The sequence below is a fragment of the Amblyomma maculatum genome, chromosome 2 (assembly GCF_055883805.1).
Source record: "Amblyomma maculatum isolate TAMU_Amacu chromosome 2, ASM5588380v1, whole genome shotgun sequence".
NCBI lineage: Eukaryota > Metazoa > Arthropoda > Arachnida > Ixodida > Ixodidae > Amblyomma > Amblyomma maculatum.
In genome coordinates, this window is record NC_139345.1 from 158,110,277 (window position 1) to 158,134,966 (window position 24,690).

Sequence of the window (24,690 nt, forward strand, 5' to 3'; positions counted from 1 at the left end):
TGCACACTTACCCTTTTCTCCCTTTATGAATTTTTTTTTTGAAACCGTCTTTGAACCGGTCAGTACTGGAGTTGCCCGAGGTAGTCACATCACAGGCTGGTTTTGAGCCACTGCATCCATTCCATTACACTGCCTGCGCTAATTTGTTTGCGGGTGTATTATCATTTCTGTATGTTCTATGCATGCCACTCCTGCTAGAGCCAGAGAGCTGGCCTGCACTACTTTGAAATAAATAAAAATAATGATTTGAAGAACTGCTCTGCTAAACTCAATATTTTTTTATTCTAAGCTTCCTTTCACAAGTTTTCGTCGTACTTTAATATTTTTCAGCGCGGTTTCCAAATCTGCAAGAGAGCTTGAAGTCGGTGATGGGAGCAGAAATGGAGGTTGTTGTTAGGGAAGAAAAGTAAGTGATCATTTTGTTTCTATATATGTTACTCTCTTCTACCTTGTTCCATGGGGAAGAACCACACCGAGAGCATGAAGTTGCCTGGGCACGAAATCAAATTTTTTGAGAACATAAAGAAAAATCTCCTGCGGACGTTGCAACAATGTATGTGACAAAAAAAAAAAAAAAGGCTATGCTGTATTAAATGTGTACATTTATTTTCTCATGAAAAATGAGCTATGGGGTGAAATTTTTATTTTATGAATAATTTCGTTCATGATTGCAGAAAACGCGCCAAAATTAAGATCTTAGCGGTAAATCTGCATTATCAACACATATTATCACGCTTTAGGTCCGAAAAATATGCATCATGGTCCCTGGTCTAGAATTGTGGCATCGACGGAAAGCGGCCGTAATTTCGAATTTCCGTTCTTGCTGGTCGCTCAATTCCCCAGCTCTGTAGCTTGCCCCGATCACCTAGCAACCCATGCAGAATTTGTATTTGGAGCACCGAAAATACCAAAAATGATGGAAATATTTCTGCCTTATTTTGAAATTGTGGCTTTGGTATTTTCATTGCCAGTTCTCACAAATGGAGTAAAAAGAGTCGCATTGCCAGCAGACGTTTCTGATAGGTCGCACAGTTGATATTTAGAAACGAATCATTATGCACATTAGCATGTTCAGCCTCATGTACGAGAGCTTTGGTCTTCACGTGCTTAGGGGAAAGAACTCAGTAAACTTCGCAACCGCGCCCGGAGCTCGTACAGCATATAACTGCTTCTTTCAGCGCCGACTATGTAGAAGGGAATAGTGAGTGCGCCTTAATATGTGCCACGCTTAATTTACACTTGAACGACTTCAGTCAGAACTGCATCAGCCTATGTCTACTGTTAGGAACTGAGAGTAATAATGAATTAACGTACGTTATTCTCGATTAGCTGCACCACATCCTGAGCGTGGTCATAAGGTAGCAAATACAGTCTACGGCTCCTGCACAACTTCGTAACATCTCAATGTCATACCACAGGTATTGGCAGAAATACTGTGATTTTCTTCATATGTGGTTTTGAACAGGGATATGTGCCACATTCCAGCACAGGCCAACGTGGATGATGTTGTTACGGGGAAAATGTACAGTCCGAAAGCTGTCCGCACAACTAACGTTGACGATAGCACCGATTTCACCACCCTCAGCGTCGTCGTCTTCTTGGAGTCTGTTGCACTTCATCATCCTCAGCACGACTAGCGAATACCGCTAAGTAACACTACCCCCCTCGGGAAAAGCACAGTCCCGGTGCGGTCTGCGTTGGCGAAATAGAACGTGCATAATAAGGCTTCAGACGGGACAAATGCACTATTTCAGAGGTTGGTGCTGTGGACGAGGACTTCGGTAGCTCAGATTCAACTTCGTATGTGACGTCAGTCACGGGGCGCAAAACACGGTAAGAGCCTGTGTAACAGGGCAAAAGTTTTACACACAAGCCTACTCGACGGCATGGGAGCCACAGCAAGACGAGAGATTCAGGAGTGTAGTGGACATCACGGTGGCGACTGCGCCTGAACTTTTGAGAATCTTGGGATTCAGAGAGCCTGGCACAAGCTATCCGGCGGGCATCATAAGCGCGGGCAACGGCATCACTGGCATAAGTACTGGTGGCGCCTGCCGCTGGTAGGGAGGTGTCGAAGGGCAGTAACGGGTGTCGGCCAAATAATAAATAAAATGGAGAGTATCCAGCGGTAGAATGGACAGAGGAATCGTAGACGAATGTCACAAAAGGGAGATGAACGTCCCAATCACGGTGGTCGTCAGACACATACATGGCCAGCATGTCTATTAGGGTATGGCTTAGACGTTCCGTGAGGCCGTTAGTCTGGGAGTGATAGGCTGTGGTGAATTTGTGGCGGACGGAACACGAACGGAGAATTTCGTCAACCAGTCGCGACAGGAAGCAACGGCCATGGTCAGTTAGTAGTTCACGAGGGGCACCATCATGAAAGATCACGCTTTCTAGAAGGAAGTCAGCGACGTCTCTGATGCAGCTGGTCGGGATGGCTAGGGTAATAGCGTACCAAGTAGCGTATTCGGTGGCGATGGCGATCGATTTGTTCTCCCGAGGCGGAAACTGGGAAGGGGCCAAGAAGGTCAACGCCTACACGGGAAAACGGGTCAATCGGTGTGGGGATTAGCTGCAAATGACCTGAAGGTAAAATTGTGGGCTTCTTCCGACGTTGACACAGTTCACATGCGGCAATGTACTGCTGGACAGAGCGGTAGAGCCCCGGCCAGTAGAAACGTCGGCGCAGGCTGTCATATGTGCGAGATACACCCAGGTGGCCAGCCGCGGGAGCATCAAGAATCTGTTCAAGGATGGTGGAACGCAGGTGTTGGGGAACAACGAGCAGAAGGTCTGTGCCATCTGCCCGCATATTACGTCGGTATAGGGCGTTCTCGTGGAGCACAAATAAGGCGAGAGATTGGTCAGGGTGGTCGGAGGTAAGACGGCGGATAATGGAATGCAGCGAAGGGTCTAAGTGCTGTTCGTCGGAAATGTTAGAAAAGGTTGAGGCAGACAAGTCACATGCGTCATCGTCAGAGTCGGTAGGACTAGGGAAGTCGGTGGGATGGCAAGAGAAGCAGTCTACATCTTGGTGAAGCCGGCGAGACTTGTAGACGATGGAAAATGTATATTCTTGCAATCGTAGCGCCCAGCGCCCCAAACGACCAGTAGGATCTTTGAGAGAGGAAAGCCAACACAAGGCATGATGGTCTGTTATGACAGTAAAATGGCGGCGAAACAAATAAGGGCGGAATTTCGTAATAGCCCAGACAAGCGCCAAGCACTCTCGCTTTGTGACAGAATAATTTTGTTCTGGCGTTGAGAGGAGGCGGCCTGCATACGAAATCACCCTTGTACGCCCGTGTTGTCGCTGAGCGAATATAGCTCCTATGCCATTGCCACTTGCGTCGGTGCGGAATTTAGTATTGGCGAATGGGTTGAAATGGGCCAAGACGGGTGGAGTAGTGAGAGGAGCAATAAGCTCCGAGAAAGCTGCAGCTTGTTTAGGCCCCCAAGAGAAGGAAACGTCTTTCTTGAGGAGGCGGGCGAGAGGACGAGCAAGGGGTGCGAAGTTCAGGACGAATCGCCGGAAATATGAACATAGGCCTATAACACTTCGAACATCGCTGAATGATCGTGGAGTGGGAAAATCTCTGACGGCACGAATCTTGTCAGGCCGAGGCTGAACGCCGGAAGCATTAACCAAGTGACCAAGGACTTCGATTTCTCGGTGACCGAGGCTGCACTTCTTGGAGTTTAGTTGAAGTCCGGCGCAGCGAAAAAGCGAAAGGATTGTAGAAAGGCGAAGGAGATGGCTGTCAGATGTACAGGAGAAAACAATTATGTCGTCAAGATGAAACAAACAAGTGGTCCATTTGAAGCCTGTGAGCAGAGTCCATCATGCGTTCGAAGGTTGCTGGGGCATTGCAAAGGCCAAAAGGCATGACTTAAAATTGATAGAGGCCATCAGGGGTGATGAACGCCGTTTCTTCACGGTCTCTCTCGTCGATGGAGATCTGCCAGTAGCCGGAAGGAAGGTCGATGGACGAAAAGTAGCTGGCTCCGTGCAAACTATCAAGCGTGTCGTCGATACGCGGAAGAGGATATACATCTTTTTTGGTTATCTTATTCAAATGACGGTAGTCAACGCACAATCTCCAACCGTTATCCTTCTTCTTGACCAACACGACAAGGGATGCCCAGGGGCTACTGGAAGGCTCCATTACTTCGTTCGCTAGCATCTTCTCGACCTCCGTTTGAATGACGCGTCGCTCGGCAAGCGAAACACGGTAGGGCCGCCTGTGAATTGGACTGGCGTCACCGGTGTCAATGCGGTGGCTAACAACTGTAGTTTGACCCATTGGGTGGGTTCCGAAGTCAAAATGGTCACTGTAGGTGAGCAAAAGCTTGTGTAACTCAGCGGCGAAATCAGGTTGGAGGTCAGCTGCAATCATAATGGTAAGATGATCGGGCCTGATGTGGAGGACGAGGGAGAGGTTGCAAAGACGGCAGTTGGATGATTTGTAGTCAGAGCTGAAATGGCACAGTCGGTCATCGGGTACAGCGCAGCCAGTGAAATTCCCTAGGGCAGAAAATGAGTTAAAAAGCTGGAGTTAAGGACAGGGAGAGTGGTGCGGTTCTGAGAGATGTGCACAATTAGATGAGGAATGGTGACGTGCCGCTGCAGCGTGATGTCAGTAATGGGACACGCGAGATTGTCGCCATCCGGGACGGGTGGAAATGGTGACATAGGGATGTAAACGGCAGTTTCAGGAGGAAGGCGGCTGAACTGTGCTGATCGAAGGCGAGGTGAGCAGGAGGGGCCTTCAGAGCAGAGCGGAAGGTCCAAGTGAAGTAGGCCGGTAGAGCAGTCAATAAGGGCAGAGTGGGTTGTTAAAAAGTCAATGCCAAGGATATCTTCGCGGGTGCATTCGTGGAGGACAGTGAACAACACTGGGGCGTGACGGCCAGCAATGATAACTCGCGCCGTAAACACGCCAACCTCGGCCTTAGTGCAGCCATTGGCGACGCGAACTATGGATGAGATGGCTGGCGTAAGGACTTTCTTGAGGCGACGGCTAAATGAGGAGCTGAGAACGGACAGTTGGGCGCCTGTATCAATGATAGCAGAAACGGGAACTCCACCCGCAAGGACGTCGATGCGATTATTTTGTAGGGCAGGGGTCAGCAAAGGTTTTTCGGTCCGGGTCATAAATGCGGCGTCAACTCCGGGAGCTTCATTGGCTAGGTTTCCGGTAAGTGGCCAGAATAGGACGGTGACGAACTGTGGCGAGGAAGAGGAGAACGCGAACGTCGTTTCTGCGGGGATAGTGAACGGTTGGCAGCACGGACAGTGGAACCGGGATCAACACGGGTCTGGTCGGGGTGAGGTGAGGAATAGCGAGGAGCATAGTCTCCGCGGCGGTCGACCTAGGGGAACTGACGAGATGGAGTGTACCAACGGCTGCGGCAGTGGCGGGAAATGTGTCTAACACGAGAACAAGTAATACAGATGGGGCGATTGTCATGCGTACGCCACTCATTTGGATTGCGGTACCGATATCAGGGCAAGAAACCGCCGTTGGATGAGGCAGCAGCAATCACTGGAGGGGCAGGTTCGGAATCCACGGTGTCGGTGGCGCTGGCAGAAGGGAGGTCCATATTCGCAACCTCTTTGCGAACAACAGCCTGAATAAGTGACATAGTAGCCAGGGTATTGTCGGGCATATGCGATAGTGAGGCCGCGAGAGTCATTGCCTCAAGCTCTGGCCGGACAATGCGTGTCAACGTACTGTCGTTAGCAGGTGGTCGAGGCGTCGGAAGATCGATATAGGAGGAGCTAGCAGCCGTGTTCGGCAGCCGGTCGAAACGGCGATATATGTGCCTCTGTTTTGCTTGCTCGAAACGTCGGCACACCTGCAGCACTGAGTTCACTGTGGAAGACTCCCTGCACAACAGGAGGTTGAATGCATCGTCGGCAATGCCTTTTACTATAAGACCTCAGGCATGCCTTGGTCTACTTTGCGGCATAGAGATAGGACGTCATGGATGTATAGTGAGATAAGACTCCGTAAACGTTTGTGCGCGAGAGGCGAACGCTTTCTTGGCGGCGATGTGGCGCTCAATAGGCTTTCCAAAGAGGTCGTGGTGCTTCTGTTTGCAGATATCCCAAGATGTTAGGTCATCTTCGTGGGTTTCAAACCACACCCCAGTGCCAGTTAAGGAAAAGATTATATTCGCGAGCATGAGTGTGGGATCCCACCTGTTGTGCTTGCTCACGCGTTCGTATAGGGCTAGCCAGTCGTTTGTCGGTTCCGCAGAAGGGTCCGGGGTCACGGGGGTGGGCCGTTACGACAGTAGGTGTGGCGGCTGTAGAGGGAGCGGCGTCTGTAGTCATTATGATGGTACCGATGTGGCGGCCGCTGCGGAGATCCAGTTTGTCACAGGGGATTGATAGGATTCACCGTCACCAAGAGATGTTACGGGGAAGATTTACAGGCCGAAAGCTGTCCGCACAACTAACCTTGATGACAGCACCGATTTCACCACTCTCAGCGTCGTCGTCTTCTCGGAGTCTGTTGCACTTCATCATCCTCAGCGCGACTAGAGAATACCGCTAAGTAACAATATTATCAGTCGGCTAGATATTTCGTTATACAAATAAATAGTGAAAGTCGAAGCAGAAATCAGCAAAAAATAATTTAATGTTCAGGATGGCGAAGTCGACGCTTACATTGTAGATATTAATGAGTTTTCGCTGTATAAAAGCACAGTGACAATGTACGATGCACCTGTCGTTCTTTTGATTTAGCCCATTTTCTTTATACCAGAAAGTGTTTTCCATGTTATATATTTGGGTTCACTGTTTGTGTGCTGTTTTTACTGTAAAATGTTCATATTTGTAAACGTGGAACCTCTGCTTTCTTATCAGCATTTGAGCTATAGTTACTACCACGTGGTGCTACCACACTCACATTTTACATTCATGTTTTAATGTATTTACAGGTTTCTCAAGGAAGAGCCAGAGAGGCTAGAAAATGCTCTTAGGAGATGCAAGAAGCTCACCGGCACCTTAGTGACGCTCAAAAGGTTTGCGCCTGCCCTTGCTAACGTGATAGATGATCTCATAATTTTTATTTTTGGAGGCTGTCAGACGTCAGCGACATTATAAGGCCAGATTGCGATTCCTTCAAATGAGAAAGAAAAATTTCTGTAGTTAGATGCCTCGGTGTGGGACATGGGCTCTGGAAACGTGGTAGTGGAGGGCTTCAGGTCAGTTCCGACCAACTGGAGTTTGAAACGTGCACTGCACAGTATTGATGCGCCTTTCATTTTGCATTGACACAAACGCAGCTCCCACTTCTGGAATCAAATCAGTATCCTCGTGATCAGCAGGAGAGCAAGCTGTCACTGAATAAAAGCAGTCAGGTAAAATCTGTGGAAAGGGGGTACATGAACCTTGGAACTTCAATGCACATCGTCTTCCGTGGTGTCGCTGGGCAGGTTTATTTTCATTAATCGTCAGTGTAACAGCTAATAAACAATGCCTGGAGCAATTCAGTGCTCGTGGAAAATTTTCTATACAAAGCTTATTGGGAGTGAGGTCACTCTTTCTGCCAGTATGATATTTGGTCCACATATGTATTACCTTCACATAAAAGGAGCAAAATGCTAAATACTTTTTTTTTCCAAGTACTAGACAGCAACCTGGACGGGTAGTAAACTGAAAAAATTACGAGACGCTTTATCCAATAAACTGGTGAAAGGCGAAAGCCTGAGTACCGCATTCTGATAGGCATTTGTTGCGATTGTGGCGGTGAATGATGCTTCGTGTAAAGAGGGTGACTACTATTTCACATTTCTCCCTTCCTTTAGGGCATGGTAGATGTGTACGCGGAGAATTGTGACAGATACTGCGCCTTTTCTATCCTGTAAATCAATTTCAAACGCCGCTGATGCCTGCTGTACTAACGCCTCCTAGACTGCTTCTGTTTGCTGTGTGGTGCGGCGTTCGAGGAAGCGGCAAATGAAAGGGCGCACAGACGCCTGGATCAGACGCCCGGTGGGGCCAGCTTCGTATATGCAATACATAATCGTCTTGTGACCATAACCTGTCGTGACTGTACATCGCGTGCCCCTTGTCGACCACAACCAGCATTTCATTGAACGCGTTAAAGGTCACCGGTGTTCTGTAATTAGTCTACAGGAAAGGAAAGGCGCAGTATCTGTCACTCGCGGAATCTAGCTATCATTCTCACTGTACACAAGGGGAATTATCAACAGCGTTTCACAATCCGGGGCGTGGTGCAGTGGTAAAGCGCTGGGCTGGGGATCCAAGGGACGAAGGTTTCGATCCTTTGTGGGATATATAGTGAACTAGAATATTCCAATTCACTATAGTGGGAGACAAGGCGTACAAATTTATTTTTGAAGTATAAGAGCCGCCGCAAAGGCGTGACAGTTTTGCTGACAATTATGAGCCATTAAAGGCTTTCGCCTCAAAACTGAACTTGCCACATGTTTATAAGCAGTTGCCTAGTGGTCTCCCCTTCAGCACACCCATCAATGCCTTCACAGCATTTTTGCTTATAAGGGCCATTATTGCAGTGCATCTGCTGCCCTTTACATGTCTGTGGAAGAATGTCGATTGCTTTTTTTTTTTTCATTTTTGAGCATGCAAATTAGCTGAGCAAAATGAAGGTATAAGCTATGCAAGGTTGCTGGGAATCAGAACGCATGTTTTAAGGCATTTTTCAGCACTCATTTGGGTAAGTGCCTCCAGTTTTTCTCCACTTTGTATTATATGCACTATTGCGTAATGAACTTAATACTTTATATTCCATTTATCTTTTGCACAGGTTGGCATCGGTACAAGAGCAGAGGCACACAGGAGCTCACTCGCTTCCAGAGAAAGCAGCGTCAGCGGACGGGCCATACTCCGACGGAGAGGCGCATACTGCCCGGGTGAGCAACCTGCAAAGACTAGGTTGACACGATATCATGCATGTTGCTCTTGCGATGCTTTAAAGAAATGATAAATATTACATTCACAGCATACATTGTGCTTGACATAAAGTTGGCATCTCCGGTACATTCTTAAGTTCTATTTTTTAAGTGCAGATGTTACTTGCTGTTCTTCCATAGTATGGCAATTTGAAATCTTGCTGTAGTGCAATGCTCAAAAACCGCATCAGTACTACTTTGGCATGTGTCATACATTCTTTAAAGCTCATTTTGCAAGTTACAGTACCAACAATTATCAGCTGTTTTCTATTTCCGGTTCCTTTGATGTACAAAACAGGCACTGTTAGCTTCCACCCTTGATGATACTATTGCACTCTTCACAAGCTCCTCATCTTTTTGTTTTATATCAACAACTTCAAAAGTTAATTTTAAGCTTCTATATCTCTTATATTTGTGTTATAATTTTTCCCCTGTGATCTGCTATTTGGCAATAAATTTGTTTATCAACCTAATTACATGTTTCTCGAAGGGTTTTGTTGCTATTCTAAAATCAACACCGTTCAAAGTGTACATATATCGCTGTGGCACTCGTGTGCAAGCCGTTCATTCTCAAAACAACACCCAGCTATGTTTCATAGTGCATTTAAGAACATAGTGTGAAAAATTGCCTACTCCGACTTTGTAGAAAAGAGAACACTAGTGGGCATATCAGACCTTGATTAATCAAAATTAAAGTTCCTTAGGTATTATCCACCGATGGCACATTCCAAATATATGCACAATAATCAGCTTGCAGGATTGTGTTTTCACACTTTAGTGCATGTTTGATTTGTAGAATACATGTATGCATTATTTAGGTGCATAATACTGGAAGACTTGAAACATGCCTGACCATGTAACTCTTAATCTTGTTTCAGTATCAAACCATCTATATATAGAATGAGTATATGTATATATTGACAGCAAATAAAATAGTTCTAGGATATTTGTAGCTGCAGACAGTTTTCATTCTATGCTTTAATACTTGGTAATTTAACAGCGGATATGGATGTCTACTTTTACTGTGTAGTGTATGAGAAGAAAAATTTGTGCCACAGGCTTTGCTGTGCCAGATGCTGTTTTTGTCTTCCCATGGGCTTGAAGTAAAAATGTTCATATATTAAAATCCAACCGCTTCTAAGCAGTCCAAATTTTTTTATCTAAGGGTAATAGGTGTCATTTCTATGAAACTATCATAATTTATTTTATATTCTGACATGTCTCAGTGACTTTGGAGTCATGCTGTAGCCTGATATCATAATTTATGTAATGTATTAACCATTTTCATTTTGGTGAGGTAACATAACTTTCTTGACTGCTGTGACTGCTGTGCCAACTTTGGTGTTGAACATTGCCCTTATCACTGTTGCATCAGAACTATTTGAGCCATAATTGAAGAGTCTAGCAATCATATGGGTTCATAAGTTGGCCCATTTTCTTGAGCATGCTTTTTAACACTCCTGTCCTCGGCAGTTTTATTGCAGATATATTTGCTAGAAGCTGACACTTTTTTCAATATAGCATAATAAATCCGACGTAATTAAGAATTACTGAGTATGAAAAATGCCCACATTGATGAAGTTATAGCATATTAAATGTCCTCTAGAGAAATGCTAATACATTCACAATCCACGGTGAATAGTGCCTGTCTTTGTGTATGCCTGTTAGGTACAATTTTTACAGTTAACCTCAAGGCTGAATAAAATATGGCAGATTTCATGGTAGACATCAGTTATCCTGTCGGCATGTCCTTATATGCAGACTTTTATTTACAAATGGAGTTTTATTCTGTTCTTTTTCTTGCACAGTGAATATCAATGCACATTCAATGGCAATACCTTTGTCTGGATATTGCACAAGACTGCAGCATCAGCAGGGCCTTTGTGGGTGCCCTGCTAACGACTACTTTATGAGTTGATCTTTGTGCTACCACTAGCCTAATTGCACAAAAATGAAAGGCTCGGATGAAATTAATATTTCTTGCAGGCAGGCGTAATTTTATTGAATGGTGTAAGGCATTCCGGTGCAATGCATATTATCACCTTAAACACATATTTATGTCTATGCCTACGAAGCACCAGATTCTTAATCAGCGTTTAAATTCAGCAAATCAGGCTAGTGTGAGTATATCCCCCAATTTCCCCTACTCTCAGTTGATGCAGTCATGTTGAAGGCTCTGTTTAGGTGGCCAGAGATACAAGAAATGATGAATTAATGATTCGGCCAGTCTCTTACAAAGAAATTTATTATTACTTACTTAGTTTATTCGATGGTGTTTTTGTAATATAATATCCTGTGTGCCCCTTGGAAAAGGAAAGTATTGCACACTGATGACTAGTTTCATATTATACCTATTTCCATAACAACTTTAAATGCTCTGAGTTAACAACCAATGTGGTGTAAAAGTGAGTGTCACTGAGGCCAGTCAGTTCTTGAGCTAATCTTCTACCTTCAGTCCTTTTAAGAAACGTTTACAAATGATACCGTGTTTGACTAAATTATGGTTAGGTCTCAGTTCCAAAACGTTTTGGACAGTTTATCTATGTCAGTGGTTCAATGTGGCCGTCATGATCAGCGTTAACATTAAAATACTTATTTTGGACTCTCATTGGCATTTTAATGAGTAGGATCTTGAGTTCAAATCTGCCTCTGACATCTTAAGTCATGCAGCATTTTCTGGAACTGGTCAACGAAACTAGTCACTTATTTCTTTCAACAGACGGGCCTCCATTAAGGGAAATTGCGAGATACTGCATGTAGATAATCAAATCTAGAAGCCTCCACTGGTTCATTTTTGCACCAGGCGCACAGTAACATATATTTTGAAAATCATTCAGAAATATCGTAGACAAATAGATGCGCAAAGTTTATTTATCATCGGACAGTCTCATGCAACTCTAAAGGATCCATTTGTAAATAACAAGTCGCAATTTTTTCAGCCCCGCAAAGGTGATTCAGTGGTTAGGGAAACTGACTGCTGAACCCAGGTATACGGGGTAGATCCTTCCAGTGGCTGCCGCATTTCGCCTCCATCGAAGCATTTCGATAAACGAGAAATGCACGGCACCCGTCTACTGTGCGATATCAGTGTGCACTAAAGAACCTCATGGGGCGGAAATTATTGGCGCCCTCGACTAAAACGTTCCTAATAGCCGTCGTTTGCGATACCTTAAACTTCGTGCACCATACAATGAAAAATTGCTTAACTTTCGTAATTTTTTTTCAACAGGTTAAGGCACTAGTAAAGATCGTTTTCCTAATAAACTAACAAACCGTGGCGTAGCCAATAAAGAATTAATGCTTCGTTCGCTATCCCGTAGTATGTTCTTTAATAAGCTCCTTCTGCAGGCTTTGTCTGCACGACATGACATGGTGGTCCCCCGAGCCGTTTCTTTGTCGCATTCCAGATAATTACAGGCATGGGAAAGCCGTTAGTCAATGCGCGCCCCCTACACCGAGCGTGAGACATGACTGCACGTTGCTGAGCCGCTGCTCGCGAATGTGCAGCTCTGCGCGTGTTCACTGCGCGCGCGATGTTTTGGCGCCCCCCAGTTTTCGGGGCCCCAGCCGGAACGGGCTCTCAGTGGGGCCACTGTGGACCCTGTTGACACCTGTCGTCCTTCTCTCCTCCCCCCCGTTAGTCAAGCAGGCAGGCTTGGAAGTGGAGTTCTAATTTCCGGGAGAAAATAGAGTAACTATGGTTCTCTTGTCTGCCTCTTGCTTCTACTCATTCCTCGTCTTGTGCTGCTACAGGCTGCATGTAGCGCCCCCTCCTTCGGCCTAACCCGCTGCCCCTGGTTTTGTTGCGGTTCTTTTTTAGTTTTGGGATGCGGTTTGTTCGTTTGTCTTATTACGGTGCCTGGAGTACGACACCAAGCTATTTGGCGCATTGCAGTCAACACGCCCCTTTCATCTCTGCCGCCATTCGTCGTGCTCACAATTTTGTAGCCGCTGCTTTTTTTCCTTCAAATTTTGCGTGGGTATGTGCTGCTGTTTATGACGGTGGCAAAACTGCCTAAACATAGCTTTTGCTGGAAATGTTATACGTCACTCTGAAACAGTCTGCACCCACTACTCTAATATTATAAATAAAGTCTCAGTTTTTAGAGGCGAAATAATTTGACAAATGTTTTCGCAGTATTCAAACTTTTGCAAGTGTAGTAAAGAAAAGCCTCTAACTTTGAACTTCATATCTTCGATTATGAATGCTAGTACGAGGATGCCGCGAACTTCGTAGTGCTTAAGCTTTCGGTTGCAGCGGTCAGTGCAACTTGCTGGTGCTTACAGACCTCCAAAACCAGTTGTAACAAAGGGGATATTATTAGTAACTCGCGTTTTTGCTATCATGAGTTTATATCTCTGTCACCTCCTACACTGTGCATAGATCACAGAATCACCTCTTCTGCTATGTGCTCCGAGTTTTAGTTTCCATTGCTTTTACTTGTCAACGCAGCACTGTATGTTGCAGTTTGCAAGTTTTTCGCGTTGCAACAGCAATATGTGATGGATTCTGACGCCACTGTTTCCCTCGTAGCCTAGAGGTTAGCCACATGGATTCAATAAAATCACTAACGAATGGCATCAGATTCGAGAGGGGCAGTGTCATGCACTGCTCACCAATCGTTCTGCATATCAAACTTGCGCAAAGCAGCAATGGGCCCTCGGATGTTCGCATGCTCGTTTGACCCGATTTGATGCAGATTTTTGGCATGAGCGTGAGCTTTCTTGGCATGATCTCGTTTTGGACAAAGCTCCTTCAGAGCGGGCTCTCGTGGCCCTGCTTTTTGTTATGATCTTAATTTTAAAATTCATAGCAATAATCTGCTTTGGGAGTACTCCTTGAGAGGCAAACGGTGTTTCTGTTTGCATATTGGTTTCGTTCGTGATTTTTATTTTGTTCTTGTCTCGTGTCGACGTTGCATTGGTCTCTTTTCAGAATTATTAGTTTTTCGCCCGTTTTTGCACTGAAATCTTTTTCCGAAGTGTTTATATGACATTTTTGGTATGTCTGAGAGAGGTTAACTGTGAACGTTTTTTTATAAACCTGCCATAAATTGTAGCTTTTAATCAAGCGCATTTTGCTGAACTAATATATAACGAGTGGAGCTTTTTTGAATAGTAATCATTTTGGACAGAGCTTAATTTTTGTGATTTCTTTAGCTCTGTATTTATTTGTGGTTCAATGTTCGGTTTTAGTGTCATACCATTTATTTTTGCTTATATTTGTGCTTCTTTGTGGTCAATCGTGGGTTGAGTGGAATAAGCTTTTAAGTTTCTTATGTCCTTTGTTTTGCTCTCCCCAAACCAATACTGCAGCCTGTGGAGAGGGTACTCCACACTGGGATGGTCGGATAAGGTTGGTGTCCACAGAACGTAGCCCGATTTTGAGCCCGAACATGCTCTTCGGTAGCTGAAGCTCCTGTAGGGCGTGGCTTATTTTATTTCATCTGTAATCCTGTTAAAACGTTTCCCCTAACGTTATCCCGCGAAGGTGCTCGATGAAACAAAATTGCTTGTGGCGATGATAGGGTTTGTCGTTCGGTGATTTGTAATTTTTTTTTCTGAATTCATATGTTTCAGTCATACATTTTTTTTTTAGTCATCGTAGTTGTACGTTTAGCATAACACTGCATTTCTTATCCCTCTATTGTGACTATATATTTTCGAAAGGAACAGGCTCGATTTGAGGCTAAAATTTAAGGCTTGGAGATGGTGGAAGCTCATTCTTGCACTCACATGCACAATATGATTATCAATCTTTATTGATGTCTGCAGGTGTCATCATCAGATTTTTTTTATTATGCTTGAGTTTGCATCTAATAACTACACAGAATTACCATCATCAATCCTTTATTTAAGTTTGATTTTGTATCTAATTACTATCACCGCAACCAACATAAACTTTTGACCCTTCTAATGGATTATCGGTTTCATAATCATGTTATACATTGTTCGGATAGTACGATATTTTGATGCTTATAAATATAACCACTTGAAGTTATATTGAAGCAACTGCCCAAAATGGTGGTCAGGTACAGTTTGGCATGTCCAAAATAGATTAGATGACTATAAGAACAGGTGGTGTTCTACCTTCGAGTATTTTGTAACTCCATCGCTTTTCTGACATCTTTTAAAGTCTGGTTATCATCAAGATGCGAAATTTTTAAGCGAAGTCTTTTTGCAATATTTATACCTGTGTGAAGGTTTCTTTTGCCCCAGCAGCATAATGTCCACCTCCTAATGGTAAACGGTGAAGCTTTCTATACTGCACAAACTGCATCACAATCTAAGAAGAGTGCACGTATATCCAATGTATTGGTTTTGTAAATATCTTTTTGATATTTAAAAAATTGCACTTTTTTCTGCCAAAAGTTTGTCCTGCAAGCCTTGTCTGCAATCTTCGCAAATATATGCTTATAGTGTCACGTTTATCTCAGCTGTGAACGCAAATAACATGCCCTCGAAGCAGCGTCGTTGGTCAGGACGAAAGCCATACCTCTTGCTCTCGTTTTCTACATTCGTTGTCACAATTTCTTTGTCATCCTTCGATTTTAAACCCTCGCAGTTATGAGATTTGATGTCTCTAACGAGAGCTCGTCTTTAAATCAGCGACTGTTATTGATTTAGATGCCTACTCTAGCGCTGCAGTTTTCACTCAAATGTGTTCTTGCTTAAGCGGGTTCGGAAATATACGTGTTTCCCAAGTATTTCCTTAGACCACGCATGCAGGTAAGGCCGCCTTCATGTCATTCATGCATCAGAACTAAAGTGTTCGTTTTGCTTGTATTTTTCGTATTCCGTTTACCATCTGCTTGTAATGATCATCTTCTTGTAATGTTTGACTGCTGCTATCGTAAGGACAAAATTTTCATTTGCCGCCTAAGGGCCTCTACCTTCCCGCCGGCAAGAAGTTCTGCAATATAAAATGAGCTGCTGTTCCTAGAGCAACGTTCCTTTGAAGCCCAGGCAAAAAAGCTTCATGTCTCGTTTTAAACTACTTATACCGGAAAGCTTTAATTTCTTTGTGCAAATGTCGTTTTTTGAGATTGCGAATGGAATCCGCGTGTATTGGAACGTAAGGAGTCGAAGTCGTCAGATTTTAGGGGACCTAGATTTTTCTTTATATAAACCAATTATATTTCTGTAGCAAAATAAAAGAAAATGCTGACATTTTCTGAGCGCGCATGGGACATTGGACACCATCCAGAAAGTTAGGTCCGCGCGAATTTGCTGTGGTTATGAGAAGCTGCTTTGCATGCCTTTTCAGGAATCCGCGAGACTGCTGAATTTCCTTAAGTGTCGCAAACGGATCGCGTGGGCTGAAATGCGGAAAGTTCTTCCTCGGGGTTAAAAATAGATTTTTTTTTCACCCACACATCGCTCAGGGTCGGAAAAGGTTAACCGAGTAATGTTTTGGGTTCCTATTTTTTTCTGTAAAAATCTGCTTGCAACAAATTTATGTAAGCGCTAAACGTAATGAAAATGCACGTGATGAGGGGTTGAACACTTTTACAATGATTGGTACTTCGTCTTTATTGTATACAAGTTTTGCATATACCGGTCATTCGTGAAAGTTGTCCTCTGATATTCTCCTTTTTCATCGTGGCTGCCTCGGCAAAGGCAGACCATTTTCGTGAGCTTTGTGTAAGATCGATGCAGTTTATTTCGATATTAGCTTGTATTGTGTTTAATACGACACTTCGTTTATTCACACTCATTAAAACCTCTTATTATTGCAAAAGTTCTAGCTACAGCCACCCTTTCTGAGGCTTGTACTTTTAAGTAACCCAAGTGAAACTTGTAGGCTTCTGTTATTTTCTTTGGGACTGAAAGGCCTATCTATACCTTGAAAGGTTTCAGCACTTTGTAGCTTTCAGCACTAAGTAGAACAACAGGGGCTGATAGTAATTAGAGCCTTGTTGAAATAATTGTTTCCATTTTTCTCCACTGCAAAATGGCACAAGGATTGTCAGTTGAACTCACACCATCGAGATTGTTTAGTTAATTTGTTTTTGTAGCACCTCTTACTGCGCAGGCTTAATGTAGTATACGTAGTGATTTTTTTTTTTAGCAGGAGGCACCACTAGCAGGCTTTCAATCATGGGGTATGAAATGTTTTATTAAGGAGGTATATTAAGATCTTAGGGGAAGGAACTAAAACATTCAGGAAAGACCAAATGAGGCTACCCGTATTCATTAAGGGCACTCGGAAAGATATCAGATATCTGCAGCAGCAACAAATGCGCAACAGACAGAATGTTCAGGTGGTGACTTTAACTCCAGCCAGAGGGTAAAATTTTCTATACCCTTCTAGCGCCCACGAAATCAGGAGCAAGCGTCAAATCCCCATTCAGTTGTGCCCTATAATCTGTAAGACGAAATATGGGTTGAATCACTGGGGCACACGGGAGGGTACGTTCGCACAGTGGGCTGCTCTAAACGCGCGGCAGGTGGGAGGAAGGCTTGCACGTGCTTTCCGAAGCTCACACACAGTAGGCGCGTATGTGTGCACGGAGGGCAACCTCCGAAAGGCACACTTCAACCAGTTTACACGTCAGCTGCTAGAACTCTTTTCTAAAAATGGAGCGGCATTCGTGAAAATGCAACATACGCAAAATACGCAAAATACATATGTACATCACAGGCGAAAGATCACTATATATGTGCACTCGCCTCGCTGTACTCGGTCCACTGCCTCCTACGACGTATCGGCTCTTTTGCGCCTCGAATTTGATTAGTTTGTCAATCCCAGTCGTGTCCGAACAAGTATCCGGAGACAACGCATAAGCGGTGCTGTCTACCACAAGACGCTTCACTGGCGCCTGCGAACAGGAAAAGTTGCTCACTCTGCCCACTTTCATTGTCTAACGTAGGGGTGGTGAGCGCGCCCTACCGCAAACGAAGGTCGCAAGCAAAAAAAGAAAGGTAATCACCATTGTGAACATGGTGAACTGACGCTCAACACTGGCGCCTGCGAACAGGAAAAGTTGCTCACTCTGCCCACTTTCGTTGTCTGACGTAGGGGTGGTGAGCGCGCCCTACCGCAGACGAAGGTCGCAAGCAAAAAAAGAAAGGTAATCACCATTGTGAACATGGTGAACTGACGCTCAACACTGGCGCCTGCGAACAGGAAAAGTTGCTCACTCTGCCCACTTTCGTTGTCTGACGTAGGGGTGGTGAGCGCGCCCTACCGCAAACGAAGGTCGCAAGCAAAAAAAGAAAGGTAATCACCATTGTGAACATGGTGAACTGACGCTCAACACTGGCGCCTGCGAACAGGAAAAGTTGCTCACTCTGCCCACTTTCGTTGTCTGACGTAGGGGTGGTGAGCGCGCCCTACCGCAGACGAAGGTCGCAAGCAAAAAAAGAAAGGTAATCACCATTGTGAACATGATAAACTGACACACAAGTTTTACGGCACTAGACGGCCGGCGAAAGCTGCGGAGCTGGGACCAAACGGGAGGCGTCACGAGATAGGAAAGGATTTCTAAGGTCACGAGCACAAAACCAAACTTTGCTGTAGCTGTCGCTGCACTGACATGGCGTGACGACCGCGTGCAGAAAAACAATGCGACCGGTGACACAGTCAGCGCGCCCAAGGCAACATCGGCAAAGCGGCTTGCGGAGCTCACGAAGGTGAAACACACCATTCAAACGAATACACCACGAGGGGGAGACTGCAGTGCAACGGTTGCGAGGTGGTTGCGGCACAGCGGTCGAGCATTCAAAAGAGATAGACAGAAGTTATGCAAAAGATATATAGAAAGATAGAAGAACGAGAGACGTTTCCTCCTCGCGCCTCAGGTGAAAGGGTGCGCCTCGAATTAGTAGGGAAAAAACAGTGGCCTGCGCTTTCACCCCCGATTCAGCTGTGCAAATCAATGCGAGATACAGAGAAATTGCAATATGACATTGAACATAAGTTGTTTCGCGCCAGAATAAATTAGGAGGAGCCCTGAAATGAAGTGGGTTCTAGGGGGTTGTACAATGAGAGGCAACGTGCAAAGATTCTTGTCACACGTTAGGTACTTGCTGAGAAGGGAACATGATCCTGCCAGCAGTTGCACTTTTCTGGTGTAGTGGGCCAAGTACTTCGCATCTCTCGAAATACCGTATCAAATAATGGAGTAATGTGGAGGTGACGTGAAAACGTTGCAATTTTCGCAGCACCCACCAGTCTATGTTACTGTAATACAGGGTTATATTGGTGTTTAGACTCTTGTGAAACTGTGCGATATAATAGCATAACTTAAACTTAAATTTGCTAACACCATTGTTCATCTGGAAGTGCTCTCAGTTTGATTCTTTATGCATAAAAACAGAAACAATGGACTTGTTCAGCCCCTATCACCATCAAAGAGAAGGAAATGCAATTGTGAACAAAAAATGCCGGTTGATCTTGTGGATTATTTTTCGCAACGAAATGGCGCAGCGACAAAGCATGAAGCGAGTAGACAAAGCAGGCCAACTTTCCTTTGTGCCGCATTGTTACTTTGTGAGCACGAATTTGAAGAATTTCAGTTAACGGATTTTTTATATCACCCTAATGAGGGACGTTGTCTAATGCGCACTGCTTGTCTTAAATCTGTGTGGGTAGGGGTGCTGCCGGAGTTCCGTCATCGTAAAGTGAGGCTTCCCACATGTGTTTTGCCAAAACGTGTTGGAATCAAATTTTTTCATTTCTGCCTAACTTTATGTGCTACTCCCTTCGCATTTTGCAAATTTCTGTATATTTGTCAGCCTTAAGACTTGCGGAAGAGCGGCACACAGAAGCTGTAATTTGGATCCGAAGTTGCCGACAGAAGCATGGTGCGTCGCTCGCGTAGTTTCTCCTGCATAGTTTCAGGAGCTGCTGGGTCGTCGTGAAAATTAGGAAGCACTGTCCTTTATTATGTGCATTTGTAAAGTAGTCCATCGGGAGGTGTCCGCGCCGCCTGCGTTTTATTAGGTGAACCTTCCCCAGTCATAAACGTTAGTAAGAGTTTCTGCAGCTATAACAGAATTGATCTGCAGTTTTCGCGATGAAGCTGTTATGAATACAGAGGTTTCTGTAATCACATCAGATTTTTGTGTAGCTTCCGCGGTAACTACACGAAAGATACAAAAGCTGATAAAAAACTGCAGACTACAGAAAAGCACAGAACTGCAAAAAGTGCTGCACTCATAGAGTAATGTGCATTGTTGCGAATAAACTACAAAATATTTTGTCATATTTGTGGCAAGATTCTGTAGTCCTTTTTGTCTTTGTTCTGCTTTCTGCCACTAATAGTAGTTAGATTATTGGAAGTTTGGGAGGTTGTCATTCACGTTTCCTGTGGCTGAATTTCTAGCGTCAGCTGATTGTCCGTGACGGAGGCCTCTAGCGGACAAAGACTTTCGAAGCAGACCTGGAGCCTTGATGTAAGGAAATTATCACGACATCCGCCTCCTCCATCTGTTGACGTGCAGTGGCAGTTTGCGGCAGCGCTGATACCACTCATCGCCTCTCTGGGGCGGTAAGGGAAATAACCTTTCTGCACCCAGTGGAAAGAGCTACAGAACCGTGTCAAAGATACAAGAAAACATGATGTAGTTCTGTCGTGAACGTTAGATGTTTCTGTAGTTCTGCAGTTTTTTCTGGAGTAGTTTTCTGTTGGCTCTAGTTCTGTAATACTTTCCTGTTATAACTACAGGAAATTCTGATGTTACTACATAAAGCTCTGTCAACGCAACAGGTTTCCTGTCAAAAACCTCGCAGAAATTTTGTCGTAACAACAAAAGTTTGTATACTTTTTTTCCGACTGGGCACCGGTAAGAAAAAAGAACATCGTACCATACGGTAGCTATCGCATCATCTCGAACAAATGACCGAAGTAAATTATGGTAATCAGTGTTGCTAATCATAGGAGGCGCTCGGCAGAATTTTACTTGACAATGTTACAAGCCATCTCTCTAATCGGTTGGCTGGACGTCCAGTGTAAAACAAAACTGGAACACACACGTGGAATAGGCTTTGTTTCACTGAAGACTGGGCGTGTATACTTCTCTCTTTGTTTTGGGGCTGAGGCTGCTACAGTAGAGTAAAACTACAGAAAATTAGCGCGTTTTATGTATAATTTGATATATGAAATCATTGCCAGCACAAAGAACTCTCGCTGGCACTGGCCTTCAGCAACACGACAGAGCGCTGTCTGCCTCCAGCGCTTCACCCAAACGCGAGTTGCTGTAAGCACTTCAAGGTATATAAGTGCCACCATGTTCGAATCTGGCTCCATAAACTGTACCGGCGAAGATATTAACTGCGAGCGCAAGTGATGTTTCAAGGTGCATCTAACATACAACGCAGAGTCGATCCTCAGAAGCATGTCATGTGGGCCTGTTCATTTCACTACGAACACAATCCGAGTTCATATGTTTTCTCTGGTTACTCACTGTTCTAGACAGCTATCCATTCCTCATCGTCATCAAAGCATACCGCTTCGTTTACACCGGTCTCCGCATCACCGTTTCTGGAGCGGGCGCCGCAGGTTTTTCTACTAGTGCTGGTGCCTGCGTTGGCAGTGAGCGGTCCACGGTATCGTAGCGATTCTCGATCGGATGTTGGCGGCAGCTAGTGATACAATTCGTATCTCCCAAAATACTTTTGGTACCTTGAGGCTTTCAAGAAAGAGAACGAAGAGCAAGACGGCTGCTTTGGGACACCTCACACCTCATAGGCGTTTTGACCAATCCCAGTCAACGAAGTGCCTTCTTTACAACATTCCCCGTGTGCCTGGACTATTTTTATACTAAGTCTGTGTACGTCTCTGACAATGTGCGTCTTTTTGTCTTTCCTGTTTCTTTATCTAATCGCAACCTGTGCGATCAACAGTGAAGAAGGCCAGACCTCAAAGGCACGGAAAGAGGCCACGGTAATCATGTTTCTGCTTTTATGAGTTGAAACCCGTATTTGGCACCCAGCGAGCCTTCAGTGTGGTAATATAGCGTTGGACTGAGTAGAGAGACCACGCTGCGCAAAGCAAGTGATGGTATGCGTCGGGCGTATCCAAGGCAGCTGATCACGCAGTGATTGCCTTTTTTTGTGTGGTTCGTGTATCGGGCCATGCCCACTTGCAGTAAGTCGCACTCCCATACACTCATGAGCATGTGCACTCATCAGCACTCACACTCTGGCACCCGTTATTCACTGCGATGGCACCTGCATTCACTCCTTCCCACTTACTCTCTTGCCAAAAATCTTCCCTCGGCCCATGTGTGCCTCCGCTTTTTCACTTTTTGGAATTTCCCAGCCTCTATAATGCAGGCTCACTTTCTTCGACGCTGGTCTTCCAAACTGGACCTGAGACAACCAGACGAGATTGTGAGCGAATGAATATTGAGTTGTTTTAATGTTGGACTGCCTGATTGGACTGATTGGATGATGATTGGACTGCCAGCGAGTAGGCGAGTTTGGGATCAGCGTCTGGTGTGCCTGTGTACATCGTTTTAAGATTATGTTACGGGGGAATTTTGGTAGAGTATATTGGGTATGTTAGTTACTGTAATGGCAGCCTCCTGGTCAAAGAGAACCAGCAAAGCACATAACTTGCTGGTACGTGAATCGGTATTGCTTTGATTGAGAAAGCGATTGTTTTCGAGTGAATGTTAGCGAGAAACTCAACTTGCTAAGAGAAATTGAGCAGTGAATGCGAGGTTGAGTTGATGACTTAGTTTTTGAGAGAAGGGATTTTAGTGAATATGGAAGAGAGCAAATAATTGAGCAATTTCAGCAAGTAATCTACTATATAATGCAAGTAATCTGCGATAGCAATGAGACAGGATGAGTCAATGTCTCAAACTCTGATGTCTTAAGTAAATATGTTGTCTGTTCACACGACTCGGTGCAGCTGTGCAGAACTGTCTGCGACGTGTGTATGCCTCACTGAAACTTCATGTGCAAATTTCGAGATGTTTGAGCTTTTAATCCAGGCCGTGCAGCTTCTCTAGGATATGTATACTACCATTTGCAAGTGTTGCTGCTTGAAAGTGTCTGAAGGGGCACCTCAACATGAATGTGAATAAGAATAGTAATTGCTAGATATCCGGTTCAAATGCAGGTGTATAATAGGGCTGGTCGACGTTAGCCATGCGACTAGTCACCTTGTTTAGAGAGTGAGACTGGGGTTTTAAGTCCAGCCTTAGATAAGGCAAGATAACAGGCTGTCATTGCTGCATGCATTATTTTAAGCGCGTATTTCTTACAGTTAATGCAGATGCCGACAGATAACGACATTTTAAGACATTTTGAGACGGAAGGTGTGTCGTTACTGACAAGCGACTCCTTTGTAATCGGTGCGCATTTTTCTTTCCATGCAGCATCACTTACTGTGTCACTAAGCTTATAACAAAAAACTGCTGCTACGATTACTTGTATACTCTTTTCAGTTAAGTAAACATATCGCGACGAATTGATGCTAATGACTAATCAAGGTCGAATATTTTCTTGAGCTGGTTTTGATAGTTTTGAAAACGAAGGTTTCGGTTAACTACATTTCGTGCGCTATCGTATCCTAAATGCCTGCGATGAAATAGAGACTTATAAATTACCGCGGAAGGAAAATTAAGGTGAGCACTTTATTTCAAGCCATGACTCATTGGAAGTTTCTACGTAAAGTTCAGCTTTCTTGAACATATATTTTAGTACTGAGGCACCTGTGAAATATCATAAAATACCGCATTAAACATTGATGGGACTGGTCTAAATTTTCAATTAACAGAAAAATGTTTAAAAGATTGTGATTGTTCTTCGCTAGCACCAAGTAGTTAAGACCGCCGCAAAAACCAATAGGGAACGTTTTTGATGCAGCACAAAAGGCAGAAACTAAGACTGGCGAGGGGGAATCTGCACATATACTGACTGCTTTAGTGAAATTTTGCGAAATGCAAAACAACTGCATCAAGAAATTCTGCACAGAAGTGCGCTTCTGCTCCATTTCTGGGTATGATTTATAGGGAAACTGCCAGCTGGAAACATATCCCAGAGATGCTAGTCAAACTGTCAAAAGGCCATTTGACGCGCTGGTTGCGGGGCTCTAATGAGGTTTCAATACCATTTCAAATGGCTGCACCGCTGCATACCCGAAATGCGAGTTGTTTTAACAAAAGTTGTTCTTACCCTAATTATGAATTTTCAGGAAGGATGCGTATGCAATGAATTCCTCGCTGTTTTAAATACCAATACAGTGAGCAAGAACGAACAGGGTACCTATGCCGCTCATTCAACGTGCAATTTTTGAGGCATCGATGCATCTTGGCGGCTTCAGGTATGTTCTTTCATGATACGCTCCAGTACAGATTCGTCTTCGAGGCGCCAAGAATGCGCAAATGGCTGTCAGCGTGAAAATGGAAGAAAGATGAAAACCAGAGTGCGAGAAGGAAGGTTATGACGAAATGGAAAAGAGCAATGGCGAAGCTGTTATGCTCAAGCACCCAACCTATGGGACCATTGGTTGACGGCAATTCTGCGTAAACGGGCGTTATTCTCCGAAACAACGCCAACGTATGAAATATATCTCTTTCTTGCGCACAAAACATAGTGTACAGGCTTACATTGGAAGGAAGAAATCAATTTATATACAAACGCTGGATTGGGAACACTTAAAGTTTTCAAAGTAACTGAGAAGTGTTCAGACGGCAGATGTATCGATTTCCAGGCTCATTTTTGTCTAATTTCTCCACTAAAAAAAAAAAGCACTTTCTAATTGAACAAGCTGTACTTTT

General features: G+C 44.4%; 1 protein-coding gene and 1 long non-coding RNA gene across 7 annotated transcripts in view; one reads left to right on the top strand and one right to left on the bottom strand.

The window, feature by feature from the left end:
* Positions 1–24,690, top strand: part of LOC146200263 (coiled-coil domain-containing protein AGAP005037) — a 344,563-nt gene that overhangs the window by 296,282 nt on the left and 23,591 nt on the right. For all 6 annotated transcript variants that reach the window (XM_084595461.1, XM_084595456.1, XM_084595457.1 and 3 more), the window contains 3 exons: positions 331–406; positions 6,955–7,038; positions 8,808–8,913. In XM_084595461.1, the coding sequence (XP_084451587.1) occupies positions 331–406; positions 6,955–7,038; positions 8,808–8,913 (266 nt within the window). The remainder of the gene's footprint in view (positions 1–330; positions 407–6,954; positions 7,039–8,807; positions 8,914–24,690) is intronic.
* The window catches only part of LOC146200264 (uncharacterized), a 186,890-nt gene that overhangs the window by 155,497 nt on the left and 6,703 nt on the right, over positions 1–24,690 (bottom strand). The window lies entirely within an intron of this gene.